The sequence below is a fragment of the Arachis stenosperma genome, chromosome 5 (assembly GCF_014773155.1).
Source record: "Arachis stenosperma cultivar V10309 chromosome 5, arast.V10309.gnm1.PFL2, whole genome shotgun sequence".
In the NCBI taxonomy this organism is placed as follows: Eukaryota; Viridiplantae; Streptophyta; class Magnoliopsida; order Fabales; family Fabaceae; genus Arachis; species Arachis stenosperma.
Genome location: NC_080381.1, coordinates 13,791,209 through 13,805,017, shown reverse-complemented (window position 1 = coordinate 13,805,017; position 13,809 = coordinate 13,791,209). Strand labels below are relative to the sequence as shown.

Genomic DNA, 13,809 nt, shown 5'->3' with positions numbered 1-13,809 from the left:
ATTAATATTAATTAATTATTATTAAAATAATTATATAATTATCAATACTATATAAATAAAATTATAGATACTATATTATATAAAATAATTTTAAATATTGTCTTCTTAATATTATCCAAATTAATTTGATGATAGTATTAAATAATAAATAATTGTAAAAAGAAAGTAGTAACAAAGTCTAAAATTATATTCTATCGGTCATTTTGTCTCTATATTATTTATTTGAGTAATTATTTAAATCAGTTTTTAAAGATTTTTAAAGTAGATATTTTAGTCTCTAAAAAAAAATTAATGCACAAAAATATTCTTAAAGTTTTACTCTGATAGATAAATTAGTCCCTGGTCTATTTATTTTGGTAAAATAATTATCCAAATCAATCTCGAAACATTTTAGTCCTTCAAAAAATTAATACACAGATTAATCTCTAATATTTTTTTCTGTCAAACATAACAATTTTCTGTCTATTTTTCGAATTAAACAAATATTATTATGTATTTATTTTTATTTTTAATTTTATATATACTTTCTCAAATTAATAATTTTGTTAATTGTACAAAATTATTAAAATGAATATTAAATTTTTTGAATAAATATAAGTGTGTGTATTGTCACTTAACAACAACAACAACAACAACAACAACAACAACAACAACAACAACAACAATAATAATAATAATAATAATAATAATCAATAAAATTTAAATCTATTTAATATTTTGTATTTAGCATAACTTAGTTTGGTGTGATAACTAGGAATGAAATATAATTAAAATTAGGATTAATTTCTGCATACAAGCAATTAAGGTTTACAAGTTTTACAAGTCCTTTACCCTCAAATGCGCCTCTTGTGGCATCTGTCTTTCACACACCTTTTTAACAGAATATTAAATCAATCCAAATCAATTAATGCGTGAATATATAACTTCCAAATTTCAAAAGATTTCGTTTCCTTTTTTGAATTTCTTGTCAAATTTATTTGATCTCCTTCCTGGCATTTCTTTTCCCTTTTCATTCATTGTTTTTCGTGATTTATCAGTGGTTTCTTATTCCTCATTTATGTGCATTTCTCTCTCTGTACTCTAGCTTTGTTTTTTTTCGATTTTCATGGTATCTGAATTAATGTTTTGAAATCTTTTTGAAGATACTGGATGATTCAACTTCAGATTGTCAGATGAACCACTGCGAAGTGGATCTTGAATTTGAATCGAACGAAGTTCTTGAGGTGTGATTTAGTTTCAGTTAATTATTGAATCTGAATTTGATGCAGATAGTCGTTTGTGATTGTCTAGCTGAATAATGCGTGAACATTCACTGTGAAATTAATGCGTGAACATTGACTGTAAATTGAATCTAATGTACTAGTTTTGATTAATTTTGTGTATTTTATACCAGACGTTGGGGTGTAAATCAGAACCTTTTGGGTGTATTTTAAGGAAGTTTGGGTGTATTTACAGTTTATGGCTTTTATTGTTATTTTAGTTGAGTTGTTGTCGTTCAGGTGTAGATCAGAAATTTTTAGGTGTATTTTAGTTTTTAACATGGTGTATTTTGCAGCCCCTCTGTGTTGTTGATGACTAGTTTGTTCCCAAGGTTGGAATGACTTTTAACACCCTTAAAAATGCTGCAAAATTTTACAAGGACTATGCCAAGGCTGCAGGTTTTTCTACAAGAGTTCGGAGCACAAATAAGAAGGGAAATGAAATTAAGAATCAATTGATTACATGTAGCAGAGAAGGAAAATGGAAATCTAAAATATCTCCGACCAAGAAGACAAATCCCACAGCTAGTTTAAATTGTCCTGCAAAAATTTATATACACACATTGAAGGATGTTGGTGCTTGGATAATTTCGAAGGTCGTGCTGCATCATTCATACCCTTGCTGTCTAACTCAAGCAGAGATGCTCAAATAGTATAGGGAACTAAGCATGTCCGTTCATCGTACAATAGAGAATAACGAGGAAGCTGGTATCAGACCAAGCAAAACTTACCAATCATTCGTTGCGGCAGCTGGCGGTCACCACGAGTTAAATTTTATTGAAAAGGATGTGAGGAATTACATCACGAGAGAAGTGCGGAATATTTCGGAACAAGAAAATGCAAAGAAATTCGGAAAATATTTATTAAGAATGAAAGAGAAGAATCAGAATTTCTTTTTTGAGCTTGAACTCGAGGGCGATCAATCGATTAAGCTGGCTTTTTGGGCCGATGCAAGGAGCAGAGCTGCCTTTGAGTATTTCGGAGATGTTATTTTATTTGACACCACCTACAATACAAATAGGTAATATGCCGTTCTTGTTTATAATGCTAAATTAACGTTTGTTTTATGAATCTACTGTAGAGGTGTATATTGGATTTTTTTTTTGTGTGTATAAAATCATTATTTGGGTGTACGTAATGATTTTTCATTCTGCAATCTCGTACTTTATTTCAAGTATAATTTGGTTTGTGGTTCCTTTGTCGGGGTGAATCACCACGGTCAGTCAACACTTCTTAGATGCTCTTTGATGAAAACGAAAAAATTGAATCATTCAATGGTTATTTCAATGTTGGCTTCGTTGCATGGGAGGAAATGCTCCGAAAGGATTTTTCACCAATCAATGTGCGTCAATGAAAAGGGCTATAGAGGCTTGTATGCCAACAATAATTCACCGTTGGTGTATTTGACACATCACGAAGAAGATCCCAAGCAAATTAAATGGGTACACGGGACATGCAGAAATCGAACAAGAATTGAGCCAAGTTATTTGGAACTCTCATAGCAAAGACTCATTTGATAGGGATTGGAATGATTTTCTGTTGAAGTATGGTCTTATGGATAACAAGTGGCTTTCAGGTAATGTTGTTTAAAATCTGCAGTAGAGGTGTAAATTGCATGTTTTTTAGGTGTAATATAGTCTGGTTTGGGTGTATTCTGCAGATCTTTACGAAGATCATCATATATGGGTTCCAATTTATCTAGATCACCACTTCTGGGCAGGGATAAAAAGCACACAAAGGAGCGAGAGCATGCATTCATTTTTTAACAAGTTCATTACACGGAACAGCTCGCTTATCCAATTTGTCAAACAATACGATAATTGCCTCGGAAGCAGGGAGCAAGCAGAGAGAGAATCAAATGATGCAGATTTTCATGCGGTCATACCGTGTGCAACTAAATCCTCCATTGAAGCTCAATTTCAACATGTGAACACTCACCAAAAGTTTAGGAAAGTCCAAGCACAATTCAGAGGAAATTCGAATTGCATCACAAGATTAACGAACTCCGCTCTAGGCTATTCAGTATACGAAGTTGGAGAACAAGTTTTCAGCTCAATATTCAACAAGTTTGTGATTACTTACGACTCAGTAGCAGCCCAAGTGAAATGCCAATGCTTATTATTCGAGTCAAGAGGCATATTGTGCCGTCACGCACTAAGCGGGTTAAGCTTTGAACGAGTAACCCAAGTGTCACCGAGATATATATTAGAATGATGGAGCAAGAAGGTAAAGAGATGACACACACATTAAGAGCAGCCACGACGAGCCACTGTTGGAGCCAAGAAGCAAGAGGTTTGACAAATTAGTGTTTCGTTCGTAAAATATTTTTGAATTTGTATCAGAATCGAAGGAGCTGGCTGCCATTATGCACCGTGCATACGATAACGTCATGGTTGAGATGGAAGAACTGAAAGCCAAAAGGAAGGGGACATGTTTGTTATCTCATGAAGATCCCAATTTAGAATCCGTTAACGAGCTTCAAAGCCCTCCAATGGTTTGAACAAGAGGACGTCCAAAAAATAGGCTAGGTTCAAAGTTAGACAAATAGATTGCAAATGCCTCAAAGAAGAAGAAAACGAAAGCTTTAAACGAGGTGAAAGTGATGTTCTTCAAGTATGTGGTGATTGAGTTTAATTTTCTTGTTAATAGTTTTGCTAATATGTGAGTTTATTATTTCCAGTTAAACCTCTTTGATGCTGCATCAGTGGTGCGTCCAAATTCCAGCCAATATCAAGGACGTATTATGAATTATCAGTTCAGGGAACCAGCAGTAGGGGATAGTTTTTTAGATGTATAGTTATAGAATATGGGTGTAAAGCTCCATTTTTTGGGTGTATTTTTGAATTTTCTTGTATTTGATATTTTACATTTATATATTTCATATGTTGCTGTTTATGTTATAAATTATTGTTTTGTTTGTTTTTTATGGTTTAGGGTTTAGGGTTTAGGGTTTAGGGTTTAGGGTTTAGGGGTTTAGGAATCCAGCATCAGTGGATAGAAGTTTTGATGTATATTGAAATTGTTGGGGTGTAAAATTCTATGTTTTGGGTGTATAGTAGGTTGGGTGATTTAGTGTTTAGGGTTTAGGGTTTAGGGTTTAGGGTTTAGGGGTTTAGGGTCTCAGGGTTTAGGGGTTTAGGGTTTAGGGTTTAGGGTTTAGGGTTTAGATTTTAGGATTTAGGGTTTAGGGTTTACGGGTTAGGATTTAGGATTTTAGGGTTTAGGGTTTAGGGGTTTAGGGTTTTAGGGATAAAGCATCAGGGGATAGAAGTTTGGGTGTATATTCAACTTTTCTTGGATGTAAATTTTCATGTTATGGGTGTATATCTAATTTGATGGTTTCCTTCATATTTTAGCACCTGTAATTCATACCTTTTGAATACAGCAGAGACAGTTTAATTATGAAAAAAATTATAATAAAACTGGATTATAATTGGCAAAATTTTACAACATGTGTTCAAATTGTTACAAGACTACATAACAGTTAGCTTAATCAGTGTCAATATCATTAGAATCTATCTAACAATATAGACTCAATAACAATGAGGATGGTTTGGACAGTCTTATTGCATCACTTCCCCTAATGGCTTCACCTTTGTCTTGATTCATTTCATGAAATAGAATCCGGGAAGCATATTTTACCCTATAGTGGTCCACCTCGTCCTACATTTTAAAAGAATATTCTTTTTAATCAACCATGTTAATTTAGTAAAGTAATACAGAGTTATATAGTTTTAAACATAATTACCTGGATCCAATTGTCCCACTCATACTTTCCCCTTTTAATGTTTTCGAGTTGAATTATTTCAAGCCACTTCATTACATAAATAGCACAGTTATAGCTGAAAAACAAGAAATAAATTAGAAAATTATATATAGGAAAGATTAATTTTCAGAGTGAAAGATTTATACCTTGTCTTTTGGTCTGAGATGTTAATGTATCGTGGTTCAATTTTCTAATCCTTTCTCTTCAGAGGTGCCCCCCAGCATATACTCTCATTCTTCAAATTACATATCCCTTAAAACACAAAATAAATCAGTAATATATGAATATATTTAATAAAGGAATACACCCAAAGGAGCACAAACTTACACCTTATATTGAACAGAAATACACCCAAATATTAAAATACAAAACACAGAAACAACTTGCAATGAATTTATTTAGGTTCATTCTTGCATCGGATGGATATGTCTTGTGATGTGTCAAGTATATAAAATTTTCTCTTTCTTGCATCAGCCACCCATAACCACCAATGGTTTGAATAGCAAACAGATGCAAAAATCTGAAGCATGTCCACATTGAACAGTGTTATTTGGCACATAAGTAAAGAATGGTGATAAGAAGTTTTAGAAATGAAAACTTACATATGGATGTGATGCTAATTTTTTGTGGTCCAAGAAGGGTATAAACATTGGGTAGTCTTCCACCCTGTGATGGCTTATTGGTTTTAGGTTGTAAGAATTCCCCATTTGGATGATTTCCAATGGCCATGTTCTGCAACAATTGTGAAACACCAAATGAAATATTTAATACACCCAAACGATTAAAGAAATACACCCAAATAATTACAGAAATACACCTAAAGGATTATAGAAATACACCCAAACGGTTACAGAAATACACCTAAACGATTACAGAAATATACCCAAACGATTACAGACATACACCCAAAGGATTTAAGAAATACACCCAAGATTCATTGAATTACACCTTACCACAATATCAGGGGGAGACAGTATATTTCTTCTTGAAACCTTTTAATGTTTTGCTGGTTAAGGATGAGGCACATGGCAGAGACAATCTAGAAAAAAAGCCCAAATCAATTTATATCAATCAACATTGCAGTTACATTTCATGATAAAATCATTAATGTTATTCTAATATTACCTCAGCTTCTATATGTGTATCAGCTTTGAGAGATGCGAAGTGGAATTTTGACAAAATGTATCGATCTTGGGCATTGAGTGTGCACACGGTGTCATACTCATTAGTTCCTCCATCTCCGTATGTCTTCACACGTGTGGTCCAGATGTAGCATTTCTCCTTCATTTCAGCCAACATCTCGTTGGTCCTCGTAGGAGTTTTAAACTTTTCAAAACTTTCTTTGCAACTCTGCTTTTGAATCTATGGACTTTTAACTTCTGTTATCACCCCACTGCTTGCAATTTTTTTCACCAGCTCCCCTAATTGTTCTATTAGTTTTGGCGTTTCAGGAGTTTTTTCCCTCTCCCCCTCTTGCGTTGCTACTTCTTCTTGACTTGAATCAGTCAAGCCAAGCCTGAAATGATGGCATCGGACCTTCTTTAGGTATGTACGATGCTGTCCGGGCCGTCATCATCAGTGCAGCAGTGCCTTCTGGGGCTGGATTACTGTGTGTTGACATATAACATAATATAAGAATAAGAATAGATGAATGATAGTGAAAACCAACTTTTATTTTGCTGAACTTACATTTTAGATGGAGCTGGTGGAAGCGTGGGTGTGCTTTCTTCAGGTTTCGGGGGTGGTTCTAGAGTGCTGTAGGGTTACATAAAACGAATCATATTATAAAAAACTAGTTACAGATCAATTGTGAAGATATACACCCCAACAAGGACAATATACACCCAAACAATAACCAAATACACCCCAAGATTATTCCTTACCTTTTTATAGTTTCTTCATTAATTTTTTCACTTGGAGACTTTGCAGGGGTTGGTTCAATTTCTAGCACAGGAGTTGTCTGGGATAGAGGTAGATAAACTTGAATCGGAACTCTAAACAAGACAAAAATAAAAGGTTAAAAAAGTTCGTGAAAATAAAATGGTTATAAGGTTGAAATTTACTTGAAAAACTCACATTGAAAGCGCTTCATTTTGTGACTATGTCTACCAGCACAACCATTCTCTTCAGCTGGGTCATTGGTTGATTCTTCTACCAGACTCAACCTGAAATACACCCAAAGAAAGTCAAAAATACACCCGAAGCATTCAAAAGAAACACAGGCTTTGTTTTTTGAGAACTTACGTAGTTGTAATTTTTGCTTTTTTTTCCTGCCTTTTTTCTTGAATAAAACATTAAAGGGCTTTTTTTTCTAAAAAAAATATATTCAGAATTAGAAAAAGAATGTAATAAAAGATAAAAGCAACTGGTATTAGAAGAAGAAATTACATGCTATCCTCTGGTTTGTTTATGTTGCTTTGATCTGTGTGTCCTTGAGACAAAGGATCATTCTCACTTCTTAAGTTTACCTCTGGTATTCTAAACATAGAATAGATATCATTTAGTAAAAATACCATACGGTTAAATCAGGATAACAAGATTTTATCAAATAAAGGTTCTTACGATTCAGATGAGTCATAGTGACCTTCTGTCGCTCGCAGGTCAACTCCCTTCTCCTTGGGAAACCAGAAACAATTATTAGTAACGAAAATACCTTAAAATCTATAATATACACCCCAAATATAACAAACCCCTATGCAGCAGATTTTTCATTGTTTTTCTTCTTCTTAGATTCCCTTAAGAATTCTTCTAATTCTTCAGTTTCAATTTCAGATCTGACAGTACATGCATAAAAGAACATGTTAACAAATATAATTTTGATGATAAATGATAATATAGCTTTCAAAGTACCCTACCCATGATTGGATTGAGTTTGTTCAGGAGATGAATCCTCAACAGTGAGCTTTTTCTTTTTGGATTGTGTCTTGGGGAAAAAAGTATGAATCAGAAAGACAAAATAAAATTGATCAAAAAATACTATCCAAAGCAGTGCTTACTTTTGGGGTGTTCTCTGAATTTTTTTCTTTGTTTTTTTTAACTGGTGATAATTATTCGCTTCTGAAAGTTAATAAGAAACGCTCTATTAATACATGAAAATTTGAGAATAAATGGAAAGGAAAGTGATGATAATTTCAGAACATTACTCATCATTTGATTCAGTTTCTGAATCAGAATCTTCCTTAATCTTCTTCCTTGTTTAAGATTCCATTCTGGAAGGCAAACAATCATTAGCAAAAAACACCCTAAAAGTGACAAAATATAGCCAAGTATGTTACTTACTTTTTGGCTGTTTAGGTGGGTTGTTTCCTTTTTGGTTCCTCTAAGTCTTTTTCTGTCTCAGACTCAAAGGAAGAATAAACTTCAGTTTTAGATGTATCACTCTCAGATGATGATGAACTTGCCTTCTTTTTTTTTAGTTTTTTTTTTCTTTTTTTTCTTTCTTTTCTTTTTCCTTCATTTTTTTCAATTTCTCTTTTATTTCTGCCATTTTTACTATTCCCTTAACAACACCCACGTAAATAAAATACACCCAAAGTATTCCGTTCACTTACCATATGTCCATCCATTTCTGCTCTCATTCTTTCAACCAAGTGCTCTCTATTCCAGTTGAAAATCCAGGGTTGTGCAGATCTTTCTTCTCCTTTCTTGTCTTTGTTTTTTGACAGATGGAAATAGACTATCATCAGGGCAAACAGGCAGCCGTCGATTGACTTTTTCTTTTTCAGATTGTAATTAGTTATGCCCTTGATGATGAAATTCAGAACATGGGCTCTCCAGTTGTCCTCCTTTATTTTGTCCATCTTAAAAATTGGAGCTAGGTGTACAGGAGAGATTTTGGTTGGCAACAGGAATGCCATCTGTAGATAGAGGATGAAAATTCTCTTGAACATGAGGCAATCCTGTTCATTTCCAACACCAATACTCATCATTTTATCCGTTAGACTCTTTAGAGTCTTCCCCTAGAATCTTCTAAAAATCTGTTTGTTCTCTTCAGAAAGTTCTTTATAATTGACTTTCTCAGGAAATAGATCTCCTACAAAAAAGAAAACAACTTAAACTGAAAATCACTTGAAATACACCCAAACATCACTCATATACACCCCAATATCACTCATATACACCTCAACATCAGTCATATACCCTCCAATATCACTCATAGACACCCCAACATCACTCATATACACCCCAACATCACTCATATACACCTATGTTTGTTTCTTGATTATATTATAGCAGAATAATATATTACGAAGAATGGAAGTATAGAGATTTTCTGTAATGAGTTACCTGATGCGTTGAGGCCAAGCGCAGCCCCTATTGTGCTGGGTTTAACTCTAAACGTACCGTAGCTGGTTTCGAGTGTGTTTTTCCCCCAATTTAAAGGAGTTAGCCAACTCCTTTAATAGTTTGTGATGCACCCTCATTAGCGGGATGTGCATCAGTCCACCGAAACCTAAATCCGAACAATTGCTTTCTTTTCCTCGCTCATATGTTCAAATTTTTCACTCAACAAATGGGTTGCACACTTCAAGTCTTTGGTTTGCTGTAAACAAAGCAAAATTAGAATCATTATAATAAGATATATTTGTATTAGGAAAAATTGACTTGTTCTAAGACATATATTTGTGCTTACATTATAATTTTTTCACCTTGATTTTTGCTTGCCATTTTTATCACAATGAAAAAGAGATGCTGTCAATAGATAAAAAATACACCAAAAAATCAGAAACATACACCCATAGATCAGCCAGATACACCCAAATATCAGCCACATACACCCAAACACATTCCCATAAACATTTTATTTTTTCAATTAAACGAAATTAAATCAATTCAAAATCATATTCAATTTACCCAAACATGCATAAAATGACACTACAAGGTCAGGCACAATTAGAACAGTACCAGTTAGACTTCAAAACTCCTAATATATATATCAGTCCCATACACCTCTATATTTTTTAGATTATATGACATTATATGAGTTCAGAAATATATTTAAGTTCAAAATGCCACTAGAAGCAACAATCGCATCCCAAATTCGAGATATACACCCGACAATCGACCATATACACCCAAAAATTCGCCATATACACCCAAAAATCAGTTAGAAGAGAAAGATTCTTTCATGTAAACATGCACAAACCTACTTAAAAAACATGTAAACATGCACAAAATATGTACCAAACAGATCAAAACACACGTTAAAGCATTCACTAGAAGTATGTAAGATAGCGTAAACAAAGAACAGTTTCGTCAGAACAGTAATATGAGATATAAAACAAGAAGAACAGTAAAACCTAGAAAAATCTAGAAGAAACAGAGCAAGAAATATTGACGATATAGTATTTTGATTTTGAAATCAGAAACAGAAATGTGAAAAACCTTGAAGAACAGTAAAACAGTACCTGGAATAATGTTTCTTCATTTTTTCTGCTTATTTTTTATGGAGATTTGTATCTTTTGTTCTTAATTTCTTCTACTCTTCGCGAGGAGTTGGAACGTTTCTTCAGAATCGTAATTTGTTTCGAATGTGGCTTGAAACTTAACGGTTTGCGTTTTGAATGAGAAAGAAGAGGAAGAGTGTGCCATAATGAGTGTGTTTTGAAAAACGCAACCGTTGTGTAAGGCGCGTGCGTTTTACGCTCCATTCTAAAGAGTGAGTACGTGTGGTTTTTTTGGGTTGGACCAACTTGTATAACTTGTAAACCAAAAAGGCTTGTATGTGTAGCAAACCTGTTAAAATTATTCTTCTATTTTCACTTGAATCTCAATTTGATTAATTAACTTAATCTAATTAGACTAACTTAACATATACATTTATATGACACATGTATTATTTTTCTTTAATTTATAACGTATTCAAAAATCATGTTAACAAAAAAAGTGTGTTAAATTTATATTCTCCCGTTAGTAAATTACGTCAGAAAAATAAATAAAAAATTGTTGTGTTTGACAAAAAAAAATGTTGTAGATTAATTTATGTATTATTTTTTTTAAAAACAAAAATATTTATTTTTTTAATCTTTAAAGACTAATTTAAATCATTATTCTGTCAAAAAAATTAAAACTAATTTATCTACCAAAATAAAATTTTAAAGATATTTTTAAGCATTAGTTTTTTATGAAAAAATATAAGGAGACAATGAGAATACTAAACAATATGAACAATAAATATGTCGGATATTCAATTCAATAGGTATGCAGATGATTATGTTGATTATTCTTAATTGGATGTTTTTTTATTCGATTTACTCATGCACAGTTAATAACGGCTGGATGATCAATTCACTAAGTATACAGATAGTTATCCTAGTGTTAAGGTTTAGAAGATAATTTAGAATAAGTAAGTATTTTTTTTATTTTATTAGGTTAATTTTAGAACCCAATATTCATATTATTAAAAAAATTATTGGCTACCTAACAAAACTATTTTTTTAAATACTAAAATATCCAATTTTTTAATTTCTTGAGGAGTAATTACCATTTACCACTCTATTTATTTTGAAAGCGCGGCCTATCTTAAATAGTTTTGATCAGAAGGGGGTAGCACGTGCGTGTTTATAACCTGCGAAGGCACTTATTAGGTTCATTGTCGGTGGAATATCGAATCCTCTTTCGTCTTGGCGATTGAAGAATTTGAAAACCCTAACCTGGTAATTCCCTTCTTCCCTCTCTTCCAATTTGTTATTCCCACCTAAATTTCTTCATACTTCGGTGATTCAATGTGTCTTCAGTCCCTTACGTGCTTCGATTTGTAGATAATCTCCTCTTTCGTCTTCCGTAAGCAGACATGGCACGTACGAAGCAAACCGCTCGCAAATCTACCGGTGGAAAGGCTCCAAGGAAGCAACTCGCAACTAAGGTTTTCATTCTTTTCTAATTCTTTAGCTTTTATATGCTTTCGATTTTCACGTTTATTGTCGATTTAATTTGTTCTTTTTCTTTCTTGTTGCATGTGTTAGTGGCTTGTTAATTCTGGTTGTGATTATTCGATCGTTATTTTGTTTGCTTAAGTTTCGTAGTTGGATTTTTCGACAATAGCATTTTAATCATTTGCTGCAGTATTAACATCTTTTATTTTATTTATTTTATCTGATTTGGTAATTGGGAACTATTCTATATTTTAGCAAGACTTTTGAAAAACATGTCTTCCAACTTAGCATGTTTGGTCTTGCTCATTATTCACAATGAATTGAATAAATTCGATGTTTTGGGTCTTTGAATTTCACATTATTGTGTTGGATTTTTAAGTTTGATAAATTTTGTGCTACATGTGTAAGATTATTGGGAAACAATGCGTGCCCAATTACCATTTTAGTTGAATTTCTTGAAGTAGAATGATAATTTTCATTATGGTTTCGATTAGCTTCCCCCCCCCCCCCCCCCCTTCTCTTTTATTTCTTCCCATCTACTTCTTTCTCTTACATGTGTAATGGGTATAAAGTGTTTATGAGGTTAATGTTTCGCAAGGTATAATTGTTTGCATGTTTGTTTCATATAAAAGGCAGCAAGAAAGTCTGCCCCTACCACCGGTGGAGTGAAGAAGCCCCACAGATACCGCCCAGGAACCGTAGCTCTTCGGTATAGATGTTTTGTTCGTTAAATTATTCTTTTCTTTTTCTTATATTTACTCTGTTCTGAATGGGGATCAAAATCAAATTAATTTTCTTATTTTCTAACATTTGAACAGTGAAATTCGCAAGTATCAGAAAAGTACTGAACTGTTGATCAGGAAACTGCCCTTCCAACGTCTTGTTCGTGAAATTGCCCAAGACTTCAAGGTGACGAATCCAGACTGCATGTGCTTTTTTCGTTATTGTCGTTCGTATTATATGTTTGTAATAACCAAGTTATTTCTGTTTCTCTTTTTGTGTATAGACGGATTTGAGGTTCCAGAGCCATGCTGTTCTTGCTCTTCAGGAAGCTGCAGAAGCTTATCTTGTTGGATTGTTTGAGGATACTAATCTGTGCGCCATCCATGCTAAGCGGGTGACCATAATGCCCAAGGACATCCAGCTTGCTAGGCGGATTCGTGGTGAAAGGGCTTAATTGTAATAGGTGTCTGGTCTATTAGAAGAATGAATTGAAAAATTGGTCTGTCTGTTCATTTAGATTGTATGTTATGCACCTATAATCCGTTGTGGTTATCTGGAATTTGAACCACTTTATACTATTTGTTGTCTTGACAATATGACAAAACCGTGAAGTTATACTAAAGTCCTTGTTGCCTTTGCTTAATGTGTGCTAGTTATTTTTGCTGTATTATGACTTTGGTTAGCATATATCCTTGCCCACCAGACCAGCAAGTTGGCGTGATATGTAGAAGACTTATTGTGAGACGGTAGTTGTTGGCCAGTTTTTTTGGCCACTTGAAGTTTTTTTTTTCGGTTAGACCAAAAAACTACAATATGATCTGGGCTGACTTAGGCCCAAAGTCCTAAATAGGATATTTTTAATGGTAGGAACTTTTCATTGAGGATGGTACCATGGGCTGGAGATCTTTTTATTTGGGACGGTTTTTGGAGAAAGCACAATAGCAGGCCACATTTGGGATTGAAAAAATGTGTTCGCCTCAGAATTGGGTTGAGTGGAAAAGAAACCTAGAGGCTTATGTTTTCAGAAATATGATAAATGGGGATACCAAAAAAAAATGATAAATGCTATGATGAATGTTTTTATATTATGATAATAATGACAACATCATAAGATGCATAAGGTGAAAGTATCTTCGAGACCCCTATGGATGAATTTATCAGATTTAAGTTCTATTTAAAAGTCTAT

The 13,809-nt window shown here is 33.4% G+C and overlaps 2 protein-coding genes across 3 annotated transcripts; both read left to right on the top strand.

Annotated features, from left to right (window-relative positions):
- The first annotated feature begins 1,927 nt into the window (after window positions 1–1,927).
- On the top strand, window positions 1,928–4,056 carry LOC130980450 (protein FAR-RED ELONGATED HYPOCOTYL 3-like). The gene is made up of 5 exons (XM_057904130.1): window positions 1,928–2,280; window positions 2,780–2,835; window positions 2,920–3,393; window positions 3,602–3,753; window positions 3,940–4,056. Exons 1-5 carry the CDS (start codon window positions 1,928–1,930, stop codon window positions 4,054–4,056), a joined length of 1,152 nt encoding a protein of 383 aa, XP_057760113.1.
- A 7,507-nt stretch (window positions 4,057–11,563) lies between these two features.
- On the top strand, window positions 11,564–13,266 carry LOC130981702 (histone H3.3). 2 transcript variants are annotated; one of them, XM_057905347.1, is made up of 5 exons: window positions 11,564–11,681; window positions 11,787–11,890; window positions 12,533–12,609; window positions 12,719–12,809; window positions 12,907–13,266. In XM_057905347.1, the coding sequence occupies exons 2-5, from the start codon at window positions 11,819–11,821 to the stop codon at window positions 13,075–13,077; spliced, it is 411 nt and encodes a 136-aa protein (XP_057761330.1). In that variant the 5' UTR covers window positions 11,564–11,681; window positions 11,787–11,818; the 3' UTR covers window positions 13,078–13,266. The 2 variants fall into 2 exon arrangements, with proteins under 2 accessions (XP_057761330.1, XP_057761329.1); XM_057905346.1 differs by having other exon boundaries at window positions 11,571–11,681; window positions 11,817–11,890.
- The last annotated feature ends 543 nt before the right edge of the window (window positions 13,267–13,809 follow it).